Source organism: Natator depressus, chromosome 10, assembly GCF_965152275.1.
Source record: "Natator depressus isolate rNatDep1 chromosome 10, rNatDep2.hap1, whole genome shotgun sequence".
Classification (NCBI taxonomy): domain Eukaryota; kingdom Metazoa; phylum Chordata; order Testudines; family Cheloniidae; genus Natator; species Natator depressus.
The window spans coordinates 38,733,203-38,759,660 of NC_134243.1; the positions used below are offsets into that span (position 1 = coordinate 38,733,203).

A 26,458-nucleotide genomic window follows, 5' to 3' on the forward strand; every position below is an offset into this window, starting at 1 on the left:
AAAATTTAACAACTGGTTCGTGCGAACCGGTGCAAACCGGCTCCAGCTCACCACTGCATACAGGTAGTATATATATTGTGTGGATGAGGCCCATATAACATATAGATGCATATGTGGCCCACAGTGGTAAATAGGTTGAGAACCATTGGACTAGAAACTGACTTACTACATAAATGAAACTGACCACTTTATTTTCATTGTCCCAATCAGAGAATGCAAAGGATAAACTAATAGAATTAGTGGTGAAAAGTCTATGACATTTGTAATGACTTACGGGGTAACAAAGATAAAAAAATCTAGGTGCCCAGCAGGTGTAAATCTGCATAACTGCATCAATTTATTCCATCACTGACTTCAATTGAGTGGTGCCCGGGGTTGTTTTTTTAGCTTGGCAGTACCCATGTAACAAACTGCTTCGATGGAGACACAGAACAACAGGTTTGTGTTGCTCAAGGTTTTTCATCTAGGCTAACTTTTTCAGTGCTTCAGTCCACCCATAGATGTAGAACTAGAAGAGGCCTGATTTTCTGGTTCTGAAGTCAATAGAAGCCTGGGGGCTCAGCACCTCTGCTAATCAGGCAGGTGTCGAAACCTGGATTTGCATACTTGACCTTAGGCCCTTGGCTCTCCATCAGAGCGGCTCACCCCTCTCTTTCCCTTCCACACATCTGCTGTGGCAGTGAGAAAACCTGTGGGGTGCACACTTTGTGCACTGAAGCTGGAGTTCAAAGGGAGCCTTTCCTGTGCGGTTGCTAAGAGGAACCTTCTTGTTGTAGCAACAGCAGCACAGTGTGAGCTGTGAATGCACAAAGGAAGCAGGTGGTGCCTGCGTAAACCGAAACCCCTCTTGCTAGCAAAAAGTTCCTCAAAGACGCCTGGCTTCCCTCATGCTGCAGGCTACTAAGTCCTCTGTAAGTTTGGTGTCCTACTGCCTTTTCCTAGGCAGCTTGCAGCCTTGGTAGGGTGTGTGTCCAAGCCCCCTGTGGTCAGGACAGCAGAGAATGGGATCGCTGATTTGCCTTTGAGCTCTGGAGTTTGCATAGTTCTGTGGGTGTTGCTGTTTGACGTGACAGACACCTGGCAACGAACTGGTTATCATGGATGGCTGGCCTGCCAGTGAAGGGTGAGACCAGTTATCTCTGGAGCCCAGAGTTTCTCAGGAGCAGCAGCAGCAGCCTATGAGAGACGGCTTGGAATGAGCTAGTAGGATAGGGGCCAGGTACAGGTGGTGGATGGCTTGGTATTACAGGCCGTTCTCCTCAACCGTGAGTATCCAGGGCTGCAAACGGGGGTAGGGGACCATGAACCATCTCTCTTTGTCTCTCACATTAAATTAAGTGCTGGCAAAGGGTGCCAGACTGACAGCTCTGGGAGTGCATTCTTCCCATTAGCAACAGCACAGACGCAGCCCAGGCGATGCACACTAACCCCTTCTGCGCCATGCAATCACATGGCAGCCCTAATCTGGGGAGACCATTTCAGAACAGGAGACCCCCATCCCCATGACCCATTCAGTCCTTAGCCTCGCTGCTAGCAAAGGGGGCAGGTAGCTCTTGCCATTGTAGGCCCCTCACAGCTGTGAGGAGACAGGGCTTAATTGTAATGAAGAGCAAGAGGATTGTTTGCTGAGCCTGCTGGACACAGACAGACCCTGGGATCCTCTCTGCTCTCTAGCTCTCAGGCTGACTAGTGCTAGCTAGTGTCAGGGCCTCTGTAGCTCCTGGCCAGGACTCTGCAGCCACGGGTAGACTGCTGCCCATGCTGCAGTGCTGAGCATGGCTTTTGTGAGCGTTACATTTTGAAAGCTCATGTGTCAAGGTATCTTTCCACCAGAGGTGATGCAACATGATCAGATGCAGCGTCAGATATAACCAATATGCTTTTTTGGTTGTGGGCTCCAGAGTGTCGTGGTGGGGAACAAATCATTGTGGATAGTGGAGGTTCCAGCGAAGCAGGTATATTTTCAGAGTTAATGACGAGCAGTTGGGAAACATGACCCTGCTTTGTGTTACAGAGATTGTGAGAAAACTGAATTAGCAATATTTGGGCTTGCACTGGATTTCTATCGCTTGAGTTAAGAAAATCAGTGTTTTAAGATTGCCGGGAGAGAACTTTGTTTGCACTGTGTCACCTCTGTTTGATCAGTTCAGCAATGTGTGGTGTTCACTGAAGTAGGATTCGTCCCTGATAATTAGGCACCAACAAATCGGATGTAAATCACTCATTTACATGAGGTGTACAATGCAAAGTGTGCACAGTTCCATTTTGATGAAGTGGAGAGATGCAAAAGACTGTGTTGTCACCATGCCTCAGTGGGTCACAGCTGAGGATACGAGATTCAGGACAAACTGCTGAGAAATAGGGCAGACTTACCCCAAATTAGTGATTATTCTATTATTAGATATACCAAGCCTGAAACAAAAGTAAACTTCTGTCTTACCACACTGGTTAACTAGAAGTCAGAAATGCAGTCTCCTTAGGCATTCCAGCATGCATTTCACCACCCAGACACTAGACTTTATGATGAATCATAGAAGATTAGGGTTGGAAGAGACCTCAGGAGGTAATCTAGTCCAACCCCCTGCTCAAAGCAGGACCAACCCCAACTAAATCACGCCAGCCAGGGCTTTGTCAAGCCAGGCCTTAAAAACATCTAAGGATGAGTGCTTATTGAAAACCAATTTCATGAGACAAAGAGTCCTTCTAATCCCAAGAGATCAGCCACGCAGCCAGGTCAATATATTGCTCAGATCTTACCTAACAATCATGCTGTTGCCAATCCTTTAGTATCTAATATATAAAGGTTTATTTATAAGAGAAAAGAAAGAGGAGAGAGTTAAAATGGTTAAGGAAATCAAATACATATAATCCTTGCAGAGTTCTTATATCAGGTTTGAAGCAGTGATGAATAAACTGCTGGCTTGTAAAGTCCTCAGTTCATTGATTGGAATATTCCTTTTAGTGTAAGTCTATAGTCCAGAGATCAGAGCAGGAAAGAGGCAAAATGGAGATGCTTCCAGGGTCCTTTATATCTTCTCCCAGGTGGAGGGACTGCTCTCAGTCTTAGTTTGTGGAAAAGTACAGGCACAAGATGGAGTCCAGGGTCACATGCCCTTGCATTCTTTGATGACTCATAAGAGCAGCCATTACCACTGTGCCCTCTAAGCTGTGCGCATGTGCATGCGCACCCAGATCCTAAACCCCGCGCACATGGCGAAACACCGCACGCACAAAAATTTGCACAGAAGAAATTTTTTGCCCACACGGCCTGTCAAAAATTAGAGGGAACATTGGCCATTACCCATATTTTGGCTAAAGCATCTACAACTCACTCGGCAGGGACAAGCTTCTTCTATGGCCCATTTTGTCCTTTAACGGGCCATCTACTTGAATGGTCCATGTGCAATGTGCTGGCTAGACTGGATGTAAACTACCTTGTGGGTGTTCCCCCAGAAGCAAACACATGAAATACTGGTACATAATCAATATTTATAACTTCACATACAAAGATGATACATGCATATAAACAGGATAATCATATTTGATAGACTGTAACTTTTCCATTGATACCTTACATGACATACTTTGTACAAGATTTGTTTCAATAATAGTGGCAATATTAATCATATAAATGGTCATATTTCAATCATACAGCATCATGTGTGTTCACCAAACATACCCACTACTTTAATAAGTGGGTGAAACAGTTTATCTCAGGTCTTAGGTGGCCCCGTCACTCTAGTAGCTGAGTCCCTCACAGTGCAGCAAGGATTTAGGAGCCCTGTTCTAGAGCTGGACCCACAGTGGGTAGGGTGGTCACCTTGGGTAGGGTGAACTGGGGTGAGGAGGCGAGCAGCAGCCAGGTGGGCACACCGGATGGACGGCAAGGAGATTAGCGGGGGGGCTAGGGACGGCCCTGGCCCTTAGGCACAGAGAGCAGACATGACATACCCAAGGTCACACATAAGACCCAGCTTTCCTGAGCCCAGTCCAGTGCCAACCATCTTGGCAAATTTGCACTGAAATGTCAAGGCTGAATTAGTGATTAGGCTGAAACATCTGGAGGCCTGAGAGAGACTGAATGTAACTGATCCCTCTGGAATTGTGCCAGAGTTAACAACTCATACCAATGCCAAAAGTGCCTTGTGTGATCTTCAATGACCCTATAATAAATAAAGTGGGGGGATAGCTCCCTTTGATGGACACCCAGCCAGCTACCGGACCAAAAGAGCCAATGGGAAGGTAGAACTTTTTAAAGTTGGGAAAGAAACTTTCCCTTTGTCTGTTCTCTCTGGGCTGGAGGGTCAGAGTAGCCATGCTATAAGCAGCTAAGCCAGGTATGATTATAAGTCCTCAGATCATGCCTAGAACTACTTATCTGAACTCCAATGTGTAAGTAGATCAGAATGTTAACTAGATGCAATTAGGGTTATTTCTTATTGGCTTGTGGACTCCTCTGTGCTAACCCCAGATGCTTTTGTTTGTGTGTAACCTTTAAGCTGAACCCCCAAGAAAGCTATTTTGGGTGCTTGATTTTTGGAATTGCTCTTTTAAAATCTAGCAAAAGCCTAGGTTCCAGATGTATTTTCTTCCTTTTTGTATTTAATAAAATTTACCTTTTTTAAGAACAGGATTGGATTTTTGGTGTCCTAAGAGGTTTGTGCATGTTGTTTGATTAGCTGGTAGCCACAGCTAATTTCCTTTGTTTCCTTTTTCAGCTCTTCCTGGGATGGGGGTGAAAGGGCTTGAGGGCACCCCACAGGGAGGAATTCCCAAGTGCTCCTTCCTGGGTTCAAAGGGGGTTTTGTTACATTTGGGTGATGGCAGCGTTTATCAAGCCAAGGCCAGAGAAAAGCTGTAACCTCGAGAGTTTAATACAAGCCTGGAGTGGCCAGTATTCATTTTTAAAATCCTTGCGGGCCCCACTTTTGCACTCGGCGTGACAGAGTTGGGATTCAGCCTTGTCAGACCCCAAGTGGTCCTGGGCTGTGCTGTTCATCTCCTCTGAAAGATGAAGCATCGGAAAGACCAAACAGGGCCAAGTAAACAGCCAGACCAGATGAACTCTTAGGAAACACAGAGCATCTCTTCAGACAAGTGCCCTAAGTAAAGAGAGAAGGAGAGGAAGGATATAGGAGAGCTTCTGTTATGGTATCAGCCTGGCTTCCATGTTAGGGACCAGATCTGGAAATCAGCATCAATCCACAGAAGTCAGCAGAACTATGTCAATTTACATCAGCTGAGGATCTGGCCTCAATTCCCTCACCCGAGGTGTTCTGCATGGCACCGGCCCCACTTTCTGTAAGCTTTGCTCCATCCATGGTGACCTTCTAAACTCCTTCTTGCAGCTTAACCAAGATAATGACGTCTCCCTCCCGCCCCCTGATGCTGTAGCTGAGATTCTGCCAGATAAGCAGATGCTCCTATATGAAAAGGCAGGCGGCCCAGCAGACAGTGACGTGGATGATGCAGACATGCTCAGAAGGTATGGGGAGCAGTGCTCCAGCTTGGGCTGGAAATCTCTTTGTCTCTGGTAGATGTGTCCTTAGGCACCTCCCCTGGTCCTCCTGCACCAGCTTCTTCCTCCTGCCTCCCACTGGTAGTCCATTGCTAGTGTCATTTTAGGAACATAGGGACTGGCTGACTGAACCAACCCCAAGGTCCATCCAGCCCAGTATCCTGTCTCTGTGGTGGCTTCAGAGGCAGGTGTGAGACCTCCACCTTGGGAAGCTAGGGAATAACCTGCTCTTATCAGAAGTTCCCTCCTAACCCCCAGCACTTTCTTTTTGTGAATATTTTGCCCCTGCTAGTAAGAGAATGATGGTCCTGACTGGAGCCAGTGACAGTGTGGGGAGTGGTGGGCAACCTTCCCTGTGATCCCTCCCTGCACCCGTCCTGCAGTCCTGTGCCCCACACAGTTGGGCCAATGTCCTTCAATCCTGATATGTCTCACCGCTGAATCGTGTTGAATTGGGCCAGGCTGAGTAGTGGCTTCTTAATGCAGACACATCCCAAGGGTTTGCTGGAAGTCATTAGTAGACTCACTTCACTAGGACCACAAGAGAGATTGTACTCTGGCCCCAATGGTGCAAGAGCGCAGCATTAGCATGGAGCACACACATCCCAGCTCACTGGGCTTTGATTGGTTTTCCAGCCAGGTAAAGTCAAACCACCTCTCACCACCTTCTGCTCAGCCCTCTCCCCTCCTCCTCCTGTGCTCCTCTGCCTCATTGGGCATAGGCTGCCCACTTCTGAGCTGGGTCTTCCTGGGGCAAGCCTGGCCAGCTGCTGGCCTGGTGGGACAGCACAGTGCATTAGGAATCACTTCACACCACAGAGGTCTGTCCATAATGTATTGCATGGGACCCAGCATGCCATTCAGCAGTGGGACCTAGTTCAGAAGGAGGTGAGCTGCTCAGGTTAGTCCATGGTAGGGGAAAGAACTAGAGGATATGGGGAGACAAAAGACAGGTGGTATTTAAGGACCCAACATCCTCTGCAAGGCAAAAGGCCCAGTTCCCTCCCCCCCCCACACACACCTGCACCCTTCTCACAGCACCCTCATCCTGCCTGCCCCAACGGCCAGCTTCCAGCCTGCCTGACTTCTAGAAGCCCTCCTCCAGTATTGGATTTCCATCTTGTCCAGTACAGTTGGCACAGGCTTCCGCAGCGCCTTGGGCAGGAGCGAACTGGTTGAGACCCCACCTTGACAGCACAGAGCTGATGCCTGGAGGCTGGGGCAAGCCACCAGAAGAAATGGCATGCCTTGACAGGGAGTACAGCTGTTTCTCCTTGTATTGCCTAGTGACTTGGGGCTGCTCCTGGATGCTCAGTTAGCTGTGGTGGCTGAGAGTTTGTTTGTTTTTCCATCTACCTTTGGCAAGAACCTAGGGACATCTCCACAGTCATCCCAGCCTTGTAAGTTCCAAACTGGGACCTGATCCAAGGTCCTTTGAAGTCAACAGAAAGACCCTCATTGACTCTGATAGGCATTGGATCAGGCCCTGGATTAGTGCAGTGGGCTACTGGCTGTCTGCCAGACTAGCAGTGGCTCAGAGCAGGGGCATGTCACCCTTTGCTCCAAGATCTGCACTGGCTCCCAGGCAGCTTGAGGTGTTATTTTGGGCACCATCAAACCAAACCGTCTTGAGACCTACCTGCTTCCTCCCTCAGGCAGGGAGGGACAAAGGGAAGGGACTTCACAAGTTATTTCTTGCTCTGATGGGCTTGCAGGTTGCCTGGCTCCCATCCATGACCCTTTGCTTTCTGTTCTGCAGAACCCAGGATGTCACCAGGTTCCATCTGGATCAGGTGAGTAAATGTGGCTGCTTGTTTTCACTCCTAGAGGAGACATGATGGTAAGGAACCAGGGAGGGCAATGGACAAAGCAGGCTAGAAATGTGGGTAACTGGGCACTCCAGGTCTGGCAAGGTACAACTAACATTGGCCAGACAGGAAAGGGGTGGGATGTGAGGCAGGGAGGGAAATGAGTGAGTCAGGACAACATGGGGCTCAGTGGACAATGTGTGTAACACTCTGTGGACACTGCTGGGCTTGGGCAGTGCCAGGTGGGTGGGAAGTAAGCAGCCTGGGTGTGGTGGAGGCCTGTTGTTAATCAATGGCTGTTGACTGTTTCATGTTGTTCTCAAGTGAGCTGCAAACCAAACCGCCAAAGATTCATCCAGCTGTAGTGCACCATTCTGTGCTCTGGCTCTGCAGCCTGTCTGTTGGAGGAAGGGCTAAATGAAGTGTGTGGCTTGTCATAACTTCCTAGGATAGCCATGGGAACAAGATCCATTCCGTTGATAATATACAGATAAATAGCTTGGCAGCTATTTTCCATTAAGGCTTGATCCGGAGCCCACTGAAGTCAGTGAGGATCTTTCCCTTGATTTCAACAGGATTTGTATCAGACCTGCAGCTAACTCTGTGTGTGACATGCACAGGGCCTCCCACCTAGATACCAGCAACCTACAGAGAGCAGGAGAAGCAAGAGCAAATAATGAGACATCCCAGCTGGCTGGCCATCTTAGTATTTGCAATTAAATGCTGCCCTCTGCGGGAAAGAATAGGGAGTGCCAGAGCATCATGCAGAATTGATCATGAAGGGATTTGATTTGAGCAGGGATTTAATTTTGTTTCAATTATTACACAATTTGAAAAGAAAAAAAATCATTTTGTAGTGGTACAAAAAAAAAGAATTGAAATTTCCCACAAAAGAAATTTCTGGGAAAAAATTGGGGCAGCTGGAGTGTGAGAGTGAGATACAAACATGCAGAGGGACTAGTCAGAGAAAGGTAACTGGGATGTGTTTCTGTATTGCCTTGCAATGAGCAACACTACATCGGACAGGGAGTAATTAGATACAGGCTAGTCCCAGGTGGCACCAAACTCCAGGCTGGGATTTCCCATGGACCATCAGCAAGCAAAGTCTGTGTTACATAGAGCAACCTATCCAGAGTCAGGTCAGAGATTAGGGGTTCCTGGCTTCTAGTGTCATGCTCTCCAGTGAACCACATTGCCAGTCAGCAAAAATGAGGGCAGAAAGCAGAGCAAACCCGTTCTGTGAATGCCCGTTGATGTAAGCGCAGAGCTCTTCTGGGTGAAGGTTTCACATGGGGCAGCTGAGCTAGCATCCCAGACAGCACAGTGCACATGGCCACATGGCAGCAGCAGACTCCAGCACTTCAGGACTCTGACGGGCTCCTTTCATAGCAGCACAGCATGGGGTGCTCAGGTAGGACCAGGGGAAATTACAGGCCCCACCAAAATTGTTGACTTTAACAACAGGCTGACCTGACCCAGCTTCCCAGCCAAGGAGGGGACTCATCAGAGCTGCTCTTGGGCCACCTCTCTTGGGTTCAGAATGGTATGAAGTACTCCCTGCCCCTGCCAGAAGGTCCTCTCTTGTTGATTGTGTAACTATCCTACTGGGTGCAATAGGGAAATCTGTGCTGCCTAGAGGAGATGGTTTAGAAACCCCGTAAAAAGGCTCTCACTCTCTGTTAAATTCTGTAGGGTTTGGGAATCATGTTTATAAGGACCCCAGAGGTTTCATCCCTATGAAAGTGTCAAAGTCAGATTCAGGACTCACATAATTTGTCAGACCACTCTGTTTATTAGCAAAGCGCCTTGCTAATGCACCCAGATGTGAGCCCTTCTCTGAGGTTCAAGATAACTTATTTATACAGCTAAGCCAAAGCCAATTTAACATAAGAGACAAAAGAAAGCAGAAACTGACAAATATACATACATACTCTTATTTGCATACTAACGTTTACCAATCTCCTAGCTCAGTAGGAGCTCTAAGTTAATTAGTTTGAGGACCCCTTGTCTCACACTCCTTAATGTGTCTCTTCCTGACAACTGTATTTCAACAAACCCTTCAGGTAGCATTTCTTTAATGAATTATAATTTCAATATAATTCATTCTTAATTCATTCTACTTTCACAGAAGTCTATATGGCTTTCCCATAAGGAATGCCCTGGGAGGACAGCATGTGTGGCAGGGTGCGAGTTGCAATATTGGGGCTCCTTTGGCACATGGGTCCCAGAATGGCTAATCCATCTGACTGGGTGCTAATCAGCCGCAGTGCATGATGCACACCGGCAAGGCTGGCGCCCCACTGAAGTGGAGAAAGGAGACTCGTGCAATTTCCAGCTGATAGTCTCCCCTGTTTAAAAACAAGCAGGTCTCCTCAAGGCTCCTAGCCATGCACAACTCTCCCGAAGGCCATCAGTACTGGCACACAGACAGCTCTGTCATGGCTGTCTCTGCCCAAGGCCCCGAGCAATACAGTGGTGGCACTTGCTGGAGGGGCTGACCCCCTTTCAAATCAGACGTGACTGCTTTCTCCTGTAAAGGCATCTGCTTGTATGTCTGGCACAACAGGTTGTCTCCTCACCTGATTCCATCAGTGCCACAAACTATTTAAGTGGAGCAAATACAATGGTCTGCCAAGGTTATAGCTTCATAGATTTTAAAGTCATTATGATAATCGACTCTGACTTCCTGCATAACACAGGCCACATAACCTCACGCAGTAATTTCTGCATCAAACCCATGACTTCAATTGGAGCTATAGCATCTCTTTTAGAAAGAGATCCAGTCTAGCTTTAAGGACGGCAAGCGATGGAGAATGCCCCACATGGTTAATCACCCTCACTGTTAAAAATGTGCACCCTAGTCTGAATTTGTCTCTCTTTAGCTTCCAACCATTGGATCTCATTATGTCTTTTCCTGCCAAGTTAAAAGCTGTCTGCTATCAGAAATCTCTTCACCATGGGGGTAGACTGTGCTCAAGTCATCTGTTAACCTTCTCTTGGATAAACTAAATAGATTGAGCTTCTTGAGGCTCTCATTCTATAGCAGGGTTTCCAGACTTTGAATCTTTCTTGTAGCTCTCTTCTGAGCCCTTTCCAATTTTTCAACATCCTTTTTGAAGTGTGGACACCAGAACTGGACACAGTCTCCAGTAGTGGGCTCACTAATGCAATACACAGAGGTAATTCCAGCTTCATACTCCTACTTGATATGTCCCTGCATATACAGCCAAGAATCATGTTTGCCCTCTTAGCCACAACATTTCACTGAGAGCTCATGTTCAGTTGGCTGTCTACCATGCCCCCAAATGCTTTTCAGAGTCACAACGTTCCAGGATACAGTCACCCATCTTCTAAATGTGACCTTCAGTCTTTGTTTCTAAAAGTATGACTTTGTATTTGGCTGTGTTAAAACATATGGTGTTCAAATGAGCAGCCCTTACCAAGTGATGCAGATTAGTCTATAGAACTGACTGATCCCTGGCTGGAAGTTGAAGCTAAGACAAATTCAGACTGGAAATCAGGTGTAAATTTTTAACACTGAGGATAATTAACCACCAGAACAACTTATTAAGATTCAATGGGTTCTTTTAAAGACATGCTCTAGTTCAGAAGGGATTACTTTGGGGCAGTTCTCTGGTCTGTCTTATACAGGAGGGCAGACTAGATAATCACAGTAGTACCTTAGGGCCCTTAGAATCTATGAACACCTGTGATTATTTACCACTCCACCAGTGTTTCTGTCACTTTGCCAGGGAATAAGAGAGAGGACTGAGATTCAGGAAGCTGCTTCTCAAGCTACATGGGCTCTGTCTCTCTCTCTCTGAAGATGGACACCTCTGGGGCCTGATTCTTAATTGAGTTACTCTTGGTTTACACTGGGCGAGATCTTACCTCTCCCATTAGGAGAGAAGGATTTTGCTGCATGCCCTTTAGCACTGCCAGTATGTAGCTGATATCAGCCAGAGTTGATGTTAAGAATAGAAAGCTCGTGTGCTGTGGAACAAGGAAGTGCATGACAGTGCGATATACTGGCCATAGCTCAAACTTCATTGTCCACTCGTTTTAACTTACTCCAAGGATTTTCCCATTTCTGGTAGCTCATGGTCAAGCAGCTGCCCCTCAACCATCACGAGAGCTCCAGAGGATATGGGGAGACAAAGGGCTCGAGGGACAAATCAGCATTTGCCAGCCGTTCCTAGCACTGCAACATCAGAGTGGCCACAGTCTTTCCTTCTACTTAAAGTAGGAAAGAGCTGTGGGAACCCTTAGTAGTTACTGCCCTTTTACTAGCAACTGCTGTGTGCAGTGTCAGAAGCCATCCAGTGTGCAGAGTACATATCACCCCATTGTTAGCTCCTGTTCTATTGGAGTTCTGTTCAGAATGGTGTTGCCTCTGAGGCAGATGTTTGGAAGGATCTGAATTTGTTTTATTTCCTTGTTATTCCTGCTGCATTTTCTCCCACAACCTGTGTGCCCTGTGGCATGTCTGATGCCTCCCTGAAGGGTGGCAGAAGAGCCAAGAGATGTGCCTGAAAAGCTGCACTGAGCTGAGACTAAATGTAGGTGTCTCGGGAGCAGTGTGCTGTTGCTTGACTTGTACTGCAGCAGCAGATTTAGCCTGTAGGCTGAGGCGCCTCTTGCTTAGGTCACAAGGTCAAACCACTCATCAGCCAGAAAGGCAGTCACCCAAGGCTCCTTGAAGTCTGGGGTCATATTTTGTGTATGGGAGTGTGTTGGCTCCCAATAGGATGGATAAGAGACCTACTACGCAGCTGGCATGTTCATCAACAGATCAGGTACATTGTCCCTGGGCATGTATGGACACAGCATGGCAGGTGTGATCTGCCTGAATGCAGCTGACACGTTCATCAGCAGAAAGGTGACCAAGACTCAGACCATGTCAACGAAGTGTGGCAGCTCAGCAGGCATGGTCTACCTGTACATAGCAGGGAGCCTTGACAGACCAGAAGTGTGCTGTACCTAGGCCCAGCTGGGTCTCCGGGAGGCCCAGCAGCTATGTTCTGTATATTTGGTAGCCCTGTTAGATCTGGAATGCCAGGCAGCAATCAACCTCTCTGCCTCACGGCCGCCTGCAGCTGTCTGTGCTGTGGCCGTGGAACTTTGCCTGCACGCCCTGAGCCTGTGCTCTCCCCAGCTCTAACCTTGGCCAGAGCACACGCTGCTCCTGGCTAATGCCGCTGGCTGTTGTTTTTGTTTCATCCATTCCTGAGATAGGGCTCTGGAGTGTGCCCTTGCCCCTGGGCCCGAACTCCAAACCATGGCAACGTTATCATCTTCCTGTTTGTCTTCTGAGTGCTTCCATGCACAGCAGGCTGGGGGCCTTGCAGGGGGAGAGGTAGAGCTCTTCACTCAGTGGGACTCTTCTTAGAGAAACACAACAGGCCAGAGGCTGTTCTCGCCCATATGAAACACCAGTGGCTTAGCTGGAGTTATGCCAGCGGGAGCGAGATCTCTTCAGCTCCAGTCCCTCAGGAAAGCGTGCATTGATAAATCCAGTCTGTTTCCATGCCCTCATTTTTCCGTAATGATTCCCTGAATGAATGAGAGGTTTATTCCTCTCTCAGGATCTTCACTGACTGTTAGTTGGATTGGTGTGTAGGGAATTCATTCCTATAACATAGGCAGGCAGGTGGGGAGAGGAGGAGCAATGTGGTCTAGTAGGTAGAGCAATGGATTAGGAGTCAGGCTTTTTAGATGCTGTCCCTAGCTCTGCCATTGATCTTGGGTAAGCCATGGTTAATCCCTTGGTGCCTCAGTCTCTCCGCCTCTAAAATGGTGATAGTAATGTTCACACACACCCCTTTAGAAGTATTATTAATAAGTTTTAAGGTCAGAAGGGACCATTATGATCATCTCCTCTGACTTCCTGAATAGCATAGGCCAGGGAACCTACTCCAGTGAGTCCTGCACTAAACCCTGTAACTAGGACTGGATGGAAAACAAGGATGTGTGAAAAATTTCAAGGTTTGCAATTTTTTTTTCATTTTGCATTGGAACAAAATGGAGATCTATGTGAAAGTAGCAGCCCTAGGATGTGCTGGGAGCAAATCCCTGCTCTGCATGAGGTAGAATAGGGACTTGACCCACATGCTGCTGACTGCCCTAGCCACTGGGATTGGCTGGTCTGGAATGACTCCGACCCTCATTTTTACCAGAAATTCCATCCTAGACCAGAGGCACCTTCCCGATGAAAATTTAATCCAAACTTTCTGCAAAAGGTCTGGTTTTGACTAATTGGTATTCTCTGACCAAAAAAGTCTAGTCTAGTTAAAAAATTCACAGGTAGCTTAGCCAATAACCTGTGTTTGAGCTGAAGCACACTTCGCCTGGATTTAGAGGCTCCAAGTGGTGGGCAGTCCACCACATCCATCAGCATATTGTTCCAGTGCTTAATGACTTTCAATGCATCTTATTTCTCATCTGAATTTGTCCAGCTTCAGCTTCCAGCCATTGGATCTCGTTATGCTTTTGGCTGCTAAATGAAAGAACCTATCAGAAACCTTCTCCCCATAAAATACTTAAAAGAGGGCCCCTAAGAGAGCTGGAGCATCCCTTAACATGGCCTATTTTGGCATGTGATCTTTTTACCTGTGGGGAGGCAAATCATCTATAGGGTGTGTTGAATAGGGCGGTAAATCTCCTGGCTCATCAGAGCAGCCCAAGAAGGCTTGGGTAGGAAAGAGTGATATTGACAAACCAGGTATAACTGATGTGCTGTGTTCAGAACTCTGGATGTTGGATAGGAATTATCAGCTGATTTACAAAGTGCCATTTGGTCCTATTTACACTATTGCTGGAGCGATGTTTGGTCCCATTTGCTGCCCTCTCCCCAGGTCTGCACAGATGGATCTAGGAAGGACTAATGATGTTGTGGAGATAAGTGGAACACAGGAGGGAGCACATGGTGTGCTGCTGCCCAATGCAGCTGGGTGGTAATTCTTGTTCCAAGGCCTCTTCAGTAACCTTCTAGGTGAGGAATTCTACCCTGAGAACATCACTGCTGCCATGATGAGAGCTTTAAGAATCAAAGAATTGACATGTTTCCAGGGCTGGTTCCATCACTCAGTGGTTAATGTGGGACAGATGAGCTGAGGCCTGGCATGCCAGAAATGTCTGCCAGAGGCCATATTGGGGAAGCACAGGGGCCCTTCTGAAAGGGGTGAAGATGGGTAGTGGGTAAATCTTGGAATGCAGCTCCTATGTCAACTGCTCCTTGGTTAGTCCTGGTCAGTTAACAGGCAGAGCAGTGATGCTTGTTTTGGGTGCAGAACACACCATGATGGGACCACTGTGACCTGCCAGTGTAGGGATGGGAAGGGAGGAGGATATGGATAGGGGCATGTGGTGGACAGCCAGGATGGGAAGGGAGGATACACTTGGGGGAAGGTGGTAGTTACCTGGGATGGCAAAGGAAGAGGATGCAGATGGGGGAAGGTGGCAGCCACCTGAGATGGGAAGGGAGGAGTATATGAATGGGGGCAGATGGGGGCCAGTCCTTGAGGGATGGTGTGAAATGAGAAGATCTTATGAAGTAGAGATGGGAAGAAAACTGCTTGACTCTGGGCTCTGCCCCCTCCCAGGACCCCTGTCCTTAACTGCCCCCCCAGACTCCACCCCCTATCTAACCCCCACTGCTCCCCGTCCCCTGACTGCCCTTGCCAGGACCTCTGCCCTATCTAACTGCCTCCTGTTCCCCATCCCCTGACCACCCCCTCCTGGGGCCTCCCACCCCTAACCATCCCCCCCAGGACCCCACCCCCTATCCAACCGCCCCCTGCTCCCTGACTGCCCCCCAGGACCTCCTGCCGCTTATCCAACCCCCTGGCCCCAGACCCCTTACCATGCTGCTCAGAGTGCTGCCCGCGCGGCGGCGTGGCTGCGGAGGAGGGGGTACAGCAGGAGAGGGTCCAGGGGCTAGCCTCTTGGGCCAGGAGCTCAGGGGCTGGGCAGGATGGTCCCGCGGGCCGGATGTGGCCCACGGGCCATAGTTTGCCCACCTCTGGCCTAGTAGATAGGTGCTACATCACAAGCCTGTTGTTATAGCTGATGCTAGCTGGCGTTCTTGTTGTCAGCCTCTGCAGAGAGACCAGGGACAGCCTAGGTCATGAGGCGTGATCTCCCCTCTCAGCCCTAGAGGTCGTCCCTCAAGGTCAGCATGGAGGCACACATGTGGCGCTGGGGAAGTTTGTCACTTTGTTGGGCAAAGAAATAAGATTCAGGTCCCTGGAGTTGTCAGTCTAGCCCCCCTCATCCACCTCCACCCCCACCTCCAGCACTAGATGGACACAATGCTTAAAACAAGGGAAGAAAAATTGACCCTGCTGAGCTGCTGAAACCAAACAAGAACAGACCAGAAGTTTCACCCCAAACTTTCCCATTCCACCTGTGATCAGAAACCCGACTGCTGAGATAGCACAAGACAATGTTTCCATGGTCTTTCCAGCCCCAACAGAGGCAGGAGGTGATGTAAACCTACTGTGACAGTGGCTTAAGATTTCCAAGAATCTCAGATAAGCAGGGGACAGTGTGGTCTAGTTGTTAAGGCAGATGACTAAGACTCAAGAGATTTGGGCTGTAGTCTTAACTCTGCCACTAATGTAGTGGCCTTTGGTGAGTCATTTCCTCTCCCTTCTTCCCCATCTGTAACATGAGGTCAGTAATATTTACCCATGCTCCTAAAGTGCTTTGAGATCTATGGATGGAGAGTGCTATATAAGTTCAGTACATTATGGTGCATGCCTGAACACCTGAAAACTATGGCGATTGTGTCCTATAAATATTGGGTGGGAAACTTTCCGCAGCTCATCCATGTCTTTTGCAGTTCACCCATCCCCACCCGGGCTCTTGCTCAGTCTGGTCCGCTGTGGCAGGAGCCTTTGGCCAGCACCTTTGGTCATTGAGGTGGGTGGGTGGAAGGAAGAAGAAGGGACCTGGCTAAGCATATGTGTCTAAGTTGAGGTTGTGCAAGCTGTAACAGGTGCTCTCCTGTGGCCAACAGGAGCTGGATAATTACTGTACGGCCATGAAGAAGATGGCAGACGATATCCTGTCTCTGCGCAGGCGTGTTGCCAGCCTGGAGGCAGAGAACAGCACTCTGCGCCGCAATCTGAGCATGCACGAGGAAGTGGGCCGCACATTGCTGAACGACGTGGACGTGGATGTCATGACCAAGGCGGAGATAGTCGACAGGATAGGTAAAGTACGCACCTCCCACCCCCACCTCTGCATGGCCCAGTAGAGAGCGAAGGAAGGAGGAGGCTGCCATGAGGAAGAGTGGGGAGTGTCTCTGACTGTGGTATTACAGGGAGTGGGAAAGTGAAAGGTTAATAGCCTTGGCTAGAGGCAGGCACAGTGTCAGTGTCCCCCAGTCCCTGTCCCTGCCCTCTCCTCTGGGACTCTCTCTCTTGGCAGATGCTCCTCAGTCCTCACCATCCAGTTTAATTTGTATCTGAATTTGTGGATCTAACAATCTGATTGGGCGCTTTTGGCCTTGGTGAATAGACCTGCCCCATAGCTGTGTCCCCTATTCCCTGGGAGTCCTGGAAGCTGCTTGTATCCCTCAGACATGCCCCCGTGCCACTGACCAGGCTGTGTGGTCTCTTGCAGTGGCCCTCAAGCGCAAACTGGCTGCTGGGACAGTGGAGATGAGCAGGATGAAGGACCGGGTGCAACAGCTGCAGAATGAGCTGATCCGGGTAACTGTGCCGATGGCTTTGGCCTGCTTGGTCATTATTCCATAGAGGGACCCGTGAGCGTACACAGCTCCTGTCCTGAGGGCCTCATGGTCTAATTCAAACAGATATGATGCCCAGGGCACAAGCACAAGGATCTGGGCTGTCCCTAGTGAGGGGAGCTCTGAAGAAGGCTGCATGCAAGAAGGGAGTTTGACAGTGGAGACAGGGCTCAGCACGTGGGACATCAGAGGTTGCTCCCCAGCCCCAGGCTGCGGAGCAAGAGGCCAGGCTAAGGGTGAAAGTCAGCTGTGCTGCACAGCCAACACCCTCTGCCTTTCTCCTGCTATCCCATGCTGGGGGTCTTCCCCTCCAGAGGAGAAAGGAGGCCACCACTCTTTAGAGCTGCACGCTAGGAGCAGCACGTTCCTGGTTACAGGTGGAAATTAACACAGACACAGAGAGGGCAGCCTGGTGCCCGGGAGGCCCTCACTGGGGGCAAGCAGCTTGGAGCTGTGGGAGCCACCTGGAGAAGCAAGTATTCCAAGATCCCTGGACAGTCTCACTAAGCTCCTGGAGACTGGGGCTGTAGTTTGAGTTCTCCGCTGATTACCCTCCTCTCCTAGCCCTGCAGCCACCCTGATTGACCAAGGGAGGAGAGTGGAGTAACATGGAGTAACAGGTGAACTCCAGTAGCTTTGGCAGCTCAAGCCCTGCCATGGTTCCGCAGCCTGATCAGCGACTATTAGGAGCCAGAGAGAACCACAGGTCTGCCTGTGTCCATCCACCTCCGTAAAGAATCCCCTGTGCATTCTGATTCCCTCCCCGAGGGATCTGATGGTTTCCCTCCCTTCTCGCCCACCAGAAGAACGACCGGGAGAAGGATCTGGTGAAGCTGCAACGAGCCCATCAGCAGCAGCAGATGGTGCTGAGGAAGTACCAGGAGAAAATCACCAAGATGAAAGCCCTGGAAGACACTGTGCGGCAGCAGGAGAGGGTGAGCAGAGCACAGGTGCATGGGAGGGTGAGGGGAGGGCACCCAGCTGGGTGTCCCACAGTGCTTTGCCCCTCTTCCATGCTGGGGCAACATGCCCTGTGCTCATAGTGCACTCCCTACAGGGAGACCTTGCAACAAGCCACAGCAAAGCAAACCCATCAGGTCATGTTTGTTAGCATCACCCAGGCCCACAGGATCGGGGCCCCATAGTCTCACTAGCAGGGCGGGATCTTCCTGCCTCCATCTGCTCCCTCTTTGTCACCCATTTCCTGGTGGCAGGGCATAGGTGCACATTCTGTTACACAGAAGGTATTGGATGGATCGCTACAACCAACTGCACCATAATGAGCCAACATTCTGCATTAAGTGCTTGGCTTTTCAGGCTCTTGTGTTGGAACCTGGCATGGAAATAGGAGCTGCAACTGCAGGGCATCTGCTTAGCACCGTGAACTCTCTCATGCACCAGAGAATGGGATCTTGAAGTCCTGTGGGTCACCCAGCCCAGAACTTTGGGATGCAAATGCTTTCACTGAGTCCCTGGTATGGAGCGTGGTGACAGTAATTAATGCTAGCTCTGCAGATCAGCCACTCAGCTTTTCAAAGCCTACAGACTGGACAGCCTTGGGAATCCTGGGATCTGAGTAGCAGCGATCCCCCATATCCCCAGACTGCAGATTTGCTCTAGAACTGCATTCCTGCCTAGACTAACAGTCCCTTTGCCCAATCCCTGTAGGTCCTCGTCTCTTAGGGTTGTCTGCACTGCACACTAAGACCAGATCTGTGGGACCAGGCTTGTAGACTTGGTGTTTCAAGCTCACGCTTGAGCATACACACTGCATTGTAAAGCTGGCTTTACAACTGCTGGTCTCACAGCCATGCTAACACATCCATACTGCACTACACAGACCCTCTGACTTGGATCTGCAGCTTGAGCTGCATTCACACTGCAAAATGACAGGGTTTGAGCCCGAGTCATAGCAGGACTCAGGCTCTGATCCACACCCCAGCAGGGTCCTAGGACCTGAGTCCTGTGACTCCTGAGTGCTTGATGACCTGAGTCAGACTGAATTGTGTATGGACAGAAGTAAAGCTTTGGCTAAAAGCTGAGGCCAGGTCTACACTACAAACATACATTGGTATAACTATGTCACTCTGGGGTGTGAAAAATCCACACCCCTGAGTGATCCAGTTAGACCGACCTAACTCCTGGCATAGAGAGCACACTATGTCAACAGGAGAGTTTTTCCCACCCACATAACTACCGCCTCTTGGGGAAATGGATTAACTACGCTGATAGGAGACGCTCTCCCGTCAGCATAGCAGCGTCTCCTCTGTGCCGCTGCCACATTTTAAATGTAGACCTGCCCATGTGCAGTGTGGACCCAACCTTAAAGGACATGAGGTTCATTGTCTGTGGCCCATACACAGTCCCCTCCAGCTGGGGAGCAGTGCAGCAAACTGAGCATGAGGGAAGGCCAGGAACAGCATTGCAGAGCTAGGCCTTGTCCAGACTAGAGTTGTGGTGTTAGCATGTGTGACTCACATGTTTTAAAAGTCTAGTGCTGCTAAGGCCACACCGCCTTTAACATGCCAACCTCTGGGCTTCACCTCAGCCTGTTTAGCATGAGTTAAGGGCAATGTACCCTCTGCAGACTAGATGTTTAGACCCTGTTAGTGATCGTGTGCTAACAACATGCCCCAAATCTAGTCTAGCCAAGGCCCCAGCTCTCTGCAGCACCCTGCTGCTGTAAGGGTTATGTGGGCCTTCAGGGGCCATGATGGGAGCTCCGCTCTCCACTGAATTTCTGCCTTCCAAAGGTGATTGAGAAGATGGAGCGCATGCTGGAGGAGAAGGTGCCAGAGGCCGCTCGGACCTGTGAGCAACCGTTGGGTAAATGCCCCCCTCTCTTTTTGTGTGAGAGCCAGGGGCTGGGCTGGGCCCTGTTTTATCTGGGAGCCAGGTAGCTCCTGAGTAATGCAGGAGGGGAGGGAGTGGCCCAAGTTACAGCTCAACTGGCCACATGAGAGGCAGGTGGGAGAAGCTCATAGGGACCCAGCAGAGAGGCTCATCATTCAGGGCCATACCCTGCCCCCTCCCTTACTCATGTTGGGCAGCACCAACCAATGGGGCTACTTGTGGAGTAAGTTGCTACTCCATGTGATGTCTGGCCCTGTGGAAGGGAAAAGCAGAGCCCCCAGTCAAGGAAGCCTAAAGCCCCCAGGTTCTGATTCCAGTATGGTAGGCTGGCAGGGGCAAAGGGGAGGTGAAATGACCTGGCCTCTCCCTGGAAGGGGGTGGGTAGTGAAAGTGCTGGAGGGTATGGAGCCGAGCAGAGGTCTGAGTGGCTTCTCTGCTCCTCTCCCCCAGCTGATAGCTTCTCCAAGGAGTTCTACTCCACCCTGCTAGCCGAGAACATGAGACTGCGGGAGGAGCTGGGCAGAGCCCGCTACCGCTCTTCCCCCATCATCCTGCAGCAGCAAGCCTTGCCGGTGAGATGGGTCGCCTTGGGGCCATGCCATGGGGAGGGTCCCCTGTTAGCCAGTGGGAGTGATTCACTTCATGTGCAGGATATTGTGGCTGGCCGTTCAGTTGCTTTATCAGTGTGACGGGTTCCTCCCGGGGTGCCATCTGGAACTGGGGTACCACTGAATCCCCTGACCCACCAGCCTGGGCTCCCTCTCACACTGTACTGCTGTGAGAAGCTGCAAAGCCCTCCAACCTGCACTTTCACCAGCATTCATACACCAGTGTTCCATCTAATTTTTCCCACACATGTGCGGAATGAATTTTGTTATATGCGCCAATACGAAGGCTCTGGCTGGGGGTGCGGGCTCTGGGGTGGGTCCAGGGATGAGAAGTTTGGGGTGCAGGCTGCCCTGGGGCTACAGCAGGGAGAGAGGACTCCCCCCAGCTCTCTCTCCCTGCAGCAGCACTTAGGCTGCGGGGAAGGTTCACCTCTCCACACCGTGGCAGCTCCAGGGCTGGACCTGCCTCTCTCCCGGCCATGGCAGGTCTGGGCTGGGGCTGGGTTGGGGGCAGGGAAGGGGGGGCCTCTTCCCCAGCTTTGGCAGATCTGGGGCTGGGCTGTGTTGAGGTTGGGGGAGGGGCGCCACGGCAGCCCTGAACGCTTGTGTGGCACTTAGTAGGCTGCTGCGCAGCCGCACAGCTCAGAGGAAACTTAGGTAGGGACACACCCAGCTGCAGTTACACGCAGGCTCTCTAACCTCCGGCTTCCCAGCCTGGGACCCCAGAGCAGTACCAGCCTGCCCTGGTCAAATCTGGCCAGTATATGGGTTTAATACCCAGTCCACCTCTCCCTCAATGTGAAGAGAACAATGCACACTTGTAGTAACCAAGCAAAGATTTTCCCCAAGCACTCCAGTCAAAGCTCACTGCTTTGGATTTTAACATAAAACAAGTTTATTAACTACAAAAATAGATTTTAAGTGATTATAAGGGATAGCAAACAGATCAAAGCAGATTACCTAGCAAAAAAACAAAAAATGCAAACTAAACTTAATATACTAAATAGATTGGCTATGAATAACAGATTCTCACCCTAATTGATGGTACAGGCAGGCTACAGATTCTTAAGGCACAAGCTGCATTAGCTTTACAACGTGGGTTTCTCAGGACTTCATACACTGGCTAGAAATCCCTTTAGCCTGGGTCCAGCACTTTCCTCCAGTTCAGTCTTTGTTCCTTAGCTGTTTCCAGGAGTCTTCTTGTGTGGGAAGTGATGAACCCTACCCTGATGATGTCACTCCCTGCCTTATAGAGCTTTTGCATATGGCGGGAACCCTTTGTTCCAAAGCTTGGTTCCCAGACCAATCTGTGGAAAAATACTGACATCCCAAGATGGAATCCAGCATCATGTGGCCTGGTCACATGTCCTTGTAGAGTCATAGCAGCCATCACTCACAGGTTGTCTGTGGAGTTCTCAGGAAGGCTCACCAGGTGGGAGATAAGCTTCTCCTAAATCCTATTGTTCTCCCTAATGGCTCTTTGCCCTGACTAGGCCCTTCCCAACCAGCTATCTAGACTGAAAGTATCTTGTGTAGTGGGCGTTACCCAGGTGTAACTACATTTGAAATACAGATACATAGATAATATTCATAACTTTAGATACAAAAATGATACATGCATGCATACAAATAGGATAATCATATTCAGCAAATCAAAACTTTTCCAATGACATCTCACATGACTTATCTTGTACAAACTGCATCATAATTATGTCATAATCCTCTCATATCACTCTGAAGAATATGGGGTGCAGTGTCATAATCAGGTTGTAAACGCTTTGGGACAGGGACTGTTTCTGCTGACAAGTTTGTACAGCACCTGGCACAATGAGGCCTTGACCTCTGATTGGAGCCTCTAGCCACTACTGCAATGCAATATTATATTGTATTTAAAGAGCTGCCTTCATCACAGCCTCCACAGATCCAAGGTCTGTTCAGTACCTCTCTCACTGGCTTTTTGCCCCCCAACCCCAACCTCCTCCCCCACCCCCCCACCCCCCGCATCAGCACTCCCATTATCTGAATTCCATGGAATGGTGGGGGGAAAGGGGTCACTGGCAGCCTGTGTCATGATGGGAAGGGGATGGAGGGCCAGAGTCTCTACATCTCACTTGCTGGCTGTATTACCTGTTTGCAGGACATGTTCTCCACCAACTCAGAGAAACTGTCTTTGCTGGCCAAGGTGGAGAAGGCACAAGGTCGCATTCGTGTCCTGGAAAGCCAGGTAATTGTCATGCCCTTTCTCATGGTCATCCCCTTAGTACACACATCCCATCCCCAATCTCCACCCATTGCATGGTCCTGTGGCATGAATGAGAATGAACTCTGACAACCTGACTCACCCCTTGGTGTGCCCCCTGGATCTGGTGTTTCCTTCGAGGTATCTATATACATGATCACAGGTGGATTAGGGGCTAGATGCAGACAAAGCATTGTCTCATCTCTGCTCCTTTCCCAGAGGAGGGTAGGACTTGTTATGGTTTATTGGCTGGTGAAGAGCTGACTCTTGCAATTGGCCTGGAAGGTGATCAGTTGCTGGTCAGTTGTAACTCTTGTGGATGGGAGTTCCACAGTCAAGCACTGGCTGCTGAAAAGATCAATCTCAAACTAGTCTTCTCCTTGAGTCTCATCATCTCTCGAGAGAACAACGTGGAAGGAGAGGCATCAATTTCTGACGTAGCCTAGGCCCAGCCCATGGAGAGCGCAGAAGAGCAGCATCAAGGCCTTAAAGCAGATGTGTCCAAAAGCTCCTTTGCCCACCAGCCTCCCTGGCACTGAGCATTTTCACAGGCTTTCCCACAAATAAGCCCCTGAAGGAGGCTGCAGCATGAGTCTAACAGGTCCCCAAATCAGCACTAGTGAGGGGAAATGGACCTCAAAGGAACACCTTGGGTGTGGCCTCAAAGACCCAGTTGCCCAGGTGCCATGTTTCATATTCTCCAAGCTTCCCCTAATTCCAGCAGCGCTTTGCTGTGTATGGCTGGGTATAGGTTATGGGAGGCAGCCAGCTGGGGAATGTGTGCCTTGGATGGGGAACCCACAGGTGAGCAGTCTGAGCTGCACAAGTCAGTTTCCCATGTGTCCGTGAGCAGAGTGGTGGTGCCATGCACCACCACTGCCGTCAAGAGCAAACCCAGGGTGAGAGGGCAAGCAGGGCAGCACTACCATAGTGCTCTGAGTATCTGTTCTCTCCCTCGCAGCTGGAGGAGTCTGCAAGGAAATGGGGGCAGGAGAAGCAGGATCTCAGCACCCGGCTCCTGGAGCAAGAGCATGGCTTTGGGCGCTCATCCAGCACCATCCTGCATGATTTCTCACTGGTCAGTAACATGCCTGCTATGCCTGCCAAGCCACAAGCTGGGCTCACCCAGCTACAGTCTGACTCCTCTCATACTCAGCTGTTCACCCTCCTGCCATGGCCACTGTCCATCTGGCTGGTGTAAGAGCTGCATTACTGGTCTCTAAAATTGTCCATCTAGTTTTTCTTAGCCAAAGATTGATGGCCAGGATAGGGGACTGTGTAAGGGCTCAGCACTCTTTCTAGGGCACAGAAGCTGCTCAAGGGACCTCCCCTCCCCACAAGAATATCCAGGCTGAAAGTCTCTGTGGTTTGTGCTAGTATAATGTCGACAGACCCCGGTCGTCGGCAGGCGGGATTGAACCAGGAACCTCTGGAGCCTCTTCCACATGAGCTAAAAGCCAGCTGGCTCTTAGTGAAGGCTGTAAAGCAGACTCATTTTATCTGTCTCTATAAGTGGTCTTGGTGCCACTAGATGGAACAGAACACCACACGCAGGAGGTGTGTGGGTTACACTAGCTCAGTATCACACCCCCTCCACACACTCTCAGGAGGAGAGGGGAGGAAGAGGAGAACCAGGCAGAGCAAGCAGAGGTGAAAGAAGAGCAGGAAAGAGAGTGGATCCTCATAGCCAGCCAGTCCTCTGCTGTGGGAAGGACTGTTGGGTTGACTCCACCCATCTGCACCACAGAGGCAGATCATTGGTCTAAATTTTGGTGCCTGAACAGCTGCTCACAATGAATTTCTGAGTCACCCGTGTCCCTGCAGTGTGCAGGGTTGGGACGGGGCTACCCTCTGTTCCCTGACCCACCCATGTGCTCTCTGGACTGCAGCAGTCTCTTAGCCCCCTCCTCCGCCCCTACACACACACACACACACACACACACCCTTAGGCTCCATCACAACTGGTTGGCCAGGGCCCTCTTTACCTCTTTACCTTTGACTTCTCCCCATATCACAGGGGGGCTGTTGTCAGACTTGTGACTTCTCAATCTTGTAGGGTCGCTGCATTTGTTGATTGGGGTAAGACTGAGTAGAACCTGCCCCTGCCCATTCAGCTGGGTGGACAGTCATCCACCATGGCCTGCTCTAGACCACAGGCATGGGGTTTTCAGCATGGCAGGTGGGCAAGCATATTACTGAACGGCATACAGGGTCCAGCGCAGAATCTCCTTGTTAAAGCTTTGGGAGGAGAGAGTGGTAGAGCACCAGTCACAGAACCTGGTAGCGTCAGGGCTAGCTCACAGAGCACACCCTGGGAACACGAGATTGGGGCACTGGACACAAAGGACTCTGCCAGCACAGAGGAATGTAAGGGCTGAAAGGAAGTGGGAGACAGATGAATTAAGATTCCAGGAATATCCCCTGATGTTCATTCTCTTCTCCCACACAGAAGACTTCACCAGACCCCACAACACATATCAAGAGGCACCAAATGCTCGATCCTTTGCCCTAACACCTTCTGCAAGATGGACTTATTGGCAGTGCTGGGGAAAGACTGTGAATGTTCTGTCTGGTCTCCCCTCCTTATCCCACCCCCCACCAAAAACAGACCTCTCCTAGGGGTCTACTGGAGATCTTTATTAAATGCTTGATGCTCAACCCCCAAGTGCTGTTACTGCAGACTGGATGGCCATGGAAAATACCTGTGCCAGTCAGCGCTCAGGGATATGCTTGGCCAAGTGATAGGATCCGATCTGTGAAGCCCAGATCAAAGCTTGGAGACGCGCCAGCTATGGGAGCTATCACAGGGCACTGGGGTTTGGGGACTTTGAATCTGGTCCAGAACACCAGCACATAAGTCCCTGCCCCAACAGGTAACCCCCCCCACCCAACCCTATCTCCTCCCCATCTTAAATGACATCTGTACGTTTCTCTCCCTAAGGCGGTTTAGCTTGGCTTTCAGCATGTTTTCAGCAGCTGATTTTTGCTGGTCCCTTGTATGATCACTTCTGCAGTGTTCTAAGCACAGTTAGATGGCAGCTGGCGTTGAGCTTATTGTATCTTCCCTTCCCCGCCTTCTCCCTCCTTGGCTGTGATGATGGAATGCTGCCCGCTGTATAGCACATCAGCTATGCCTGAATGATCAATCTGGATCAGTTTCAGCCTCCAAGCGTGTGAAGTTCATGGAGGTTGACATTCCCTTTACCTGTGGTCCACTTCTTTTATGCTTTGCTGGCCTATGCAGCCTATGCCCCCTAGGGAGTCCTAAGTAGAGAAGCAAAACATCACGGGCCAAATTCATCCCTGGGGTAGCCCTGTTGACTTCAGCAGAGTTTCACCAGGGATGATTCTGACCCCTGGAATGGCCCACCAGGCTAGACTTAGCCCTGCAAGGTGAGGTGCTTGGCTAGTATGAGTGATGGGAGCAGCAGCAGCACATGGCCATGAGGGCCCTTTGCCCTGACTGCCATTCCTCGTGTCTGCAAGAACTCGTCTGAAGCTACTGGGCTCCGGATCCTTGCAGCCAGGGTCACTCGTGCAGTGGCAGACGCTGCTCGTTCTTGTCACTAGTGCCGTTCCGCTGGCAGCAGGTGTTAACCCCCAGTCAGTGTGTGCTATGCCTCCCGATCTGCAAAGGGAATGGGGCTGGGCCAGCTCTTAGCTTGCACTGTAGAGACT

At 50.1% G+C, this 26,458-nt stretch overlaps 1 protein-coding gene across 1 annotated transcript; it reads left to right on the top strand.

Annotated features, from left to right (window-relative positions):
* Window positions 1-1,078: 1,078 nt before the first annotated feature.
* On the top strand, window positions 1,079-25,659 carry LOC141994460 (coiled-coil domain-containing protein 33-like). The gene is made up of 11 exons (XM_074964699.1): window positions 1,079-1,265; window positions 5,349-5,485; window positions 7,278-7,311; window positions 16,346-16,541; window positions 16,954-17,042; window positions 17,884-18,015; window positions 19,834-19,906; window positions 20,384-20,505; window positions 22,679-22,765; window positions 23,742-23,858; window positions 25,230-25,659. Exons 1-11 carry the CDS (start codon window positions 1,233-1,235, stop codon window positions 25,290-25,292), a joined length of 1,083 nt encoding a protein of 360 aa, XP_074820800.1. The 5' UTR covers window positions 1,079-1,232; the 3' UTR covers window positions 25,293-25,659.
* Window positions 25,660-26,458: the final 799 nt, after the last annotated feature.

What these genes read in the sequence shown, in the direction of transcription:
- LOC141994460 (XM_074964699.1), top strand. Translation starts at nt 1,233, where the DNA reads ATGGCTTGGTATTACAGGCCGTTCTCCTCAACC. An exon ending in ACAGGCCGTTCTCCTCAACC is followed by an intron (nt 1,266 to 5,348) that starts GTGAGTATCCAG and finishes TCCTTCTTGCAG; the next exon opens with CTTAACCAAGATAATGACGT. An exon ending in GATGCAGACATGCTCAGAAG is followed by an intron (nt 5,486 to 7,277) that starts GTATGGGGAGCA and finishes TCTGTTCTGCAG; the next exon opens with AACCCAGGATGTCACCAGGT.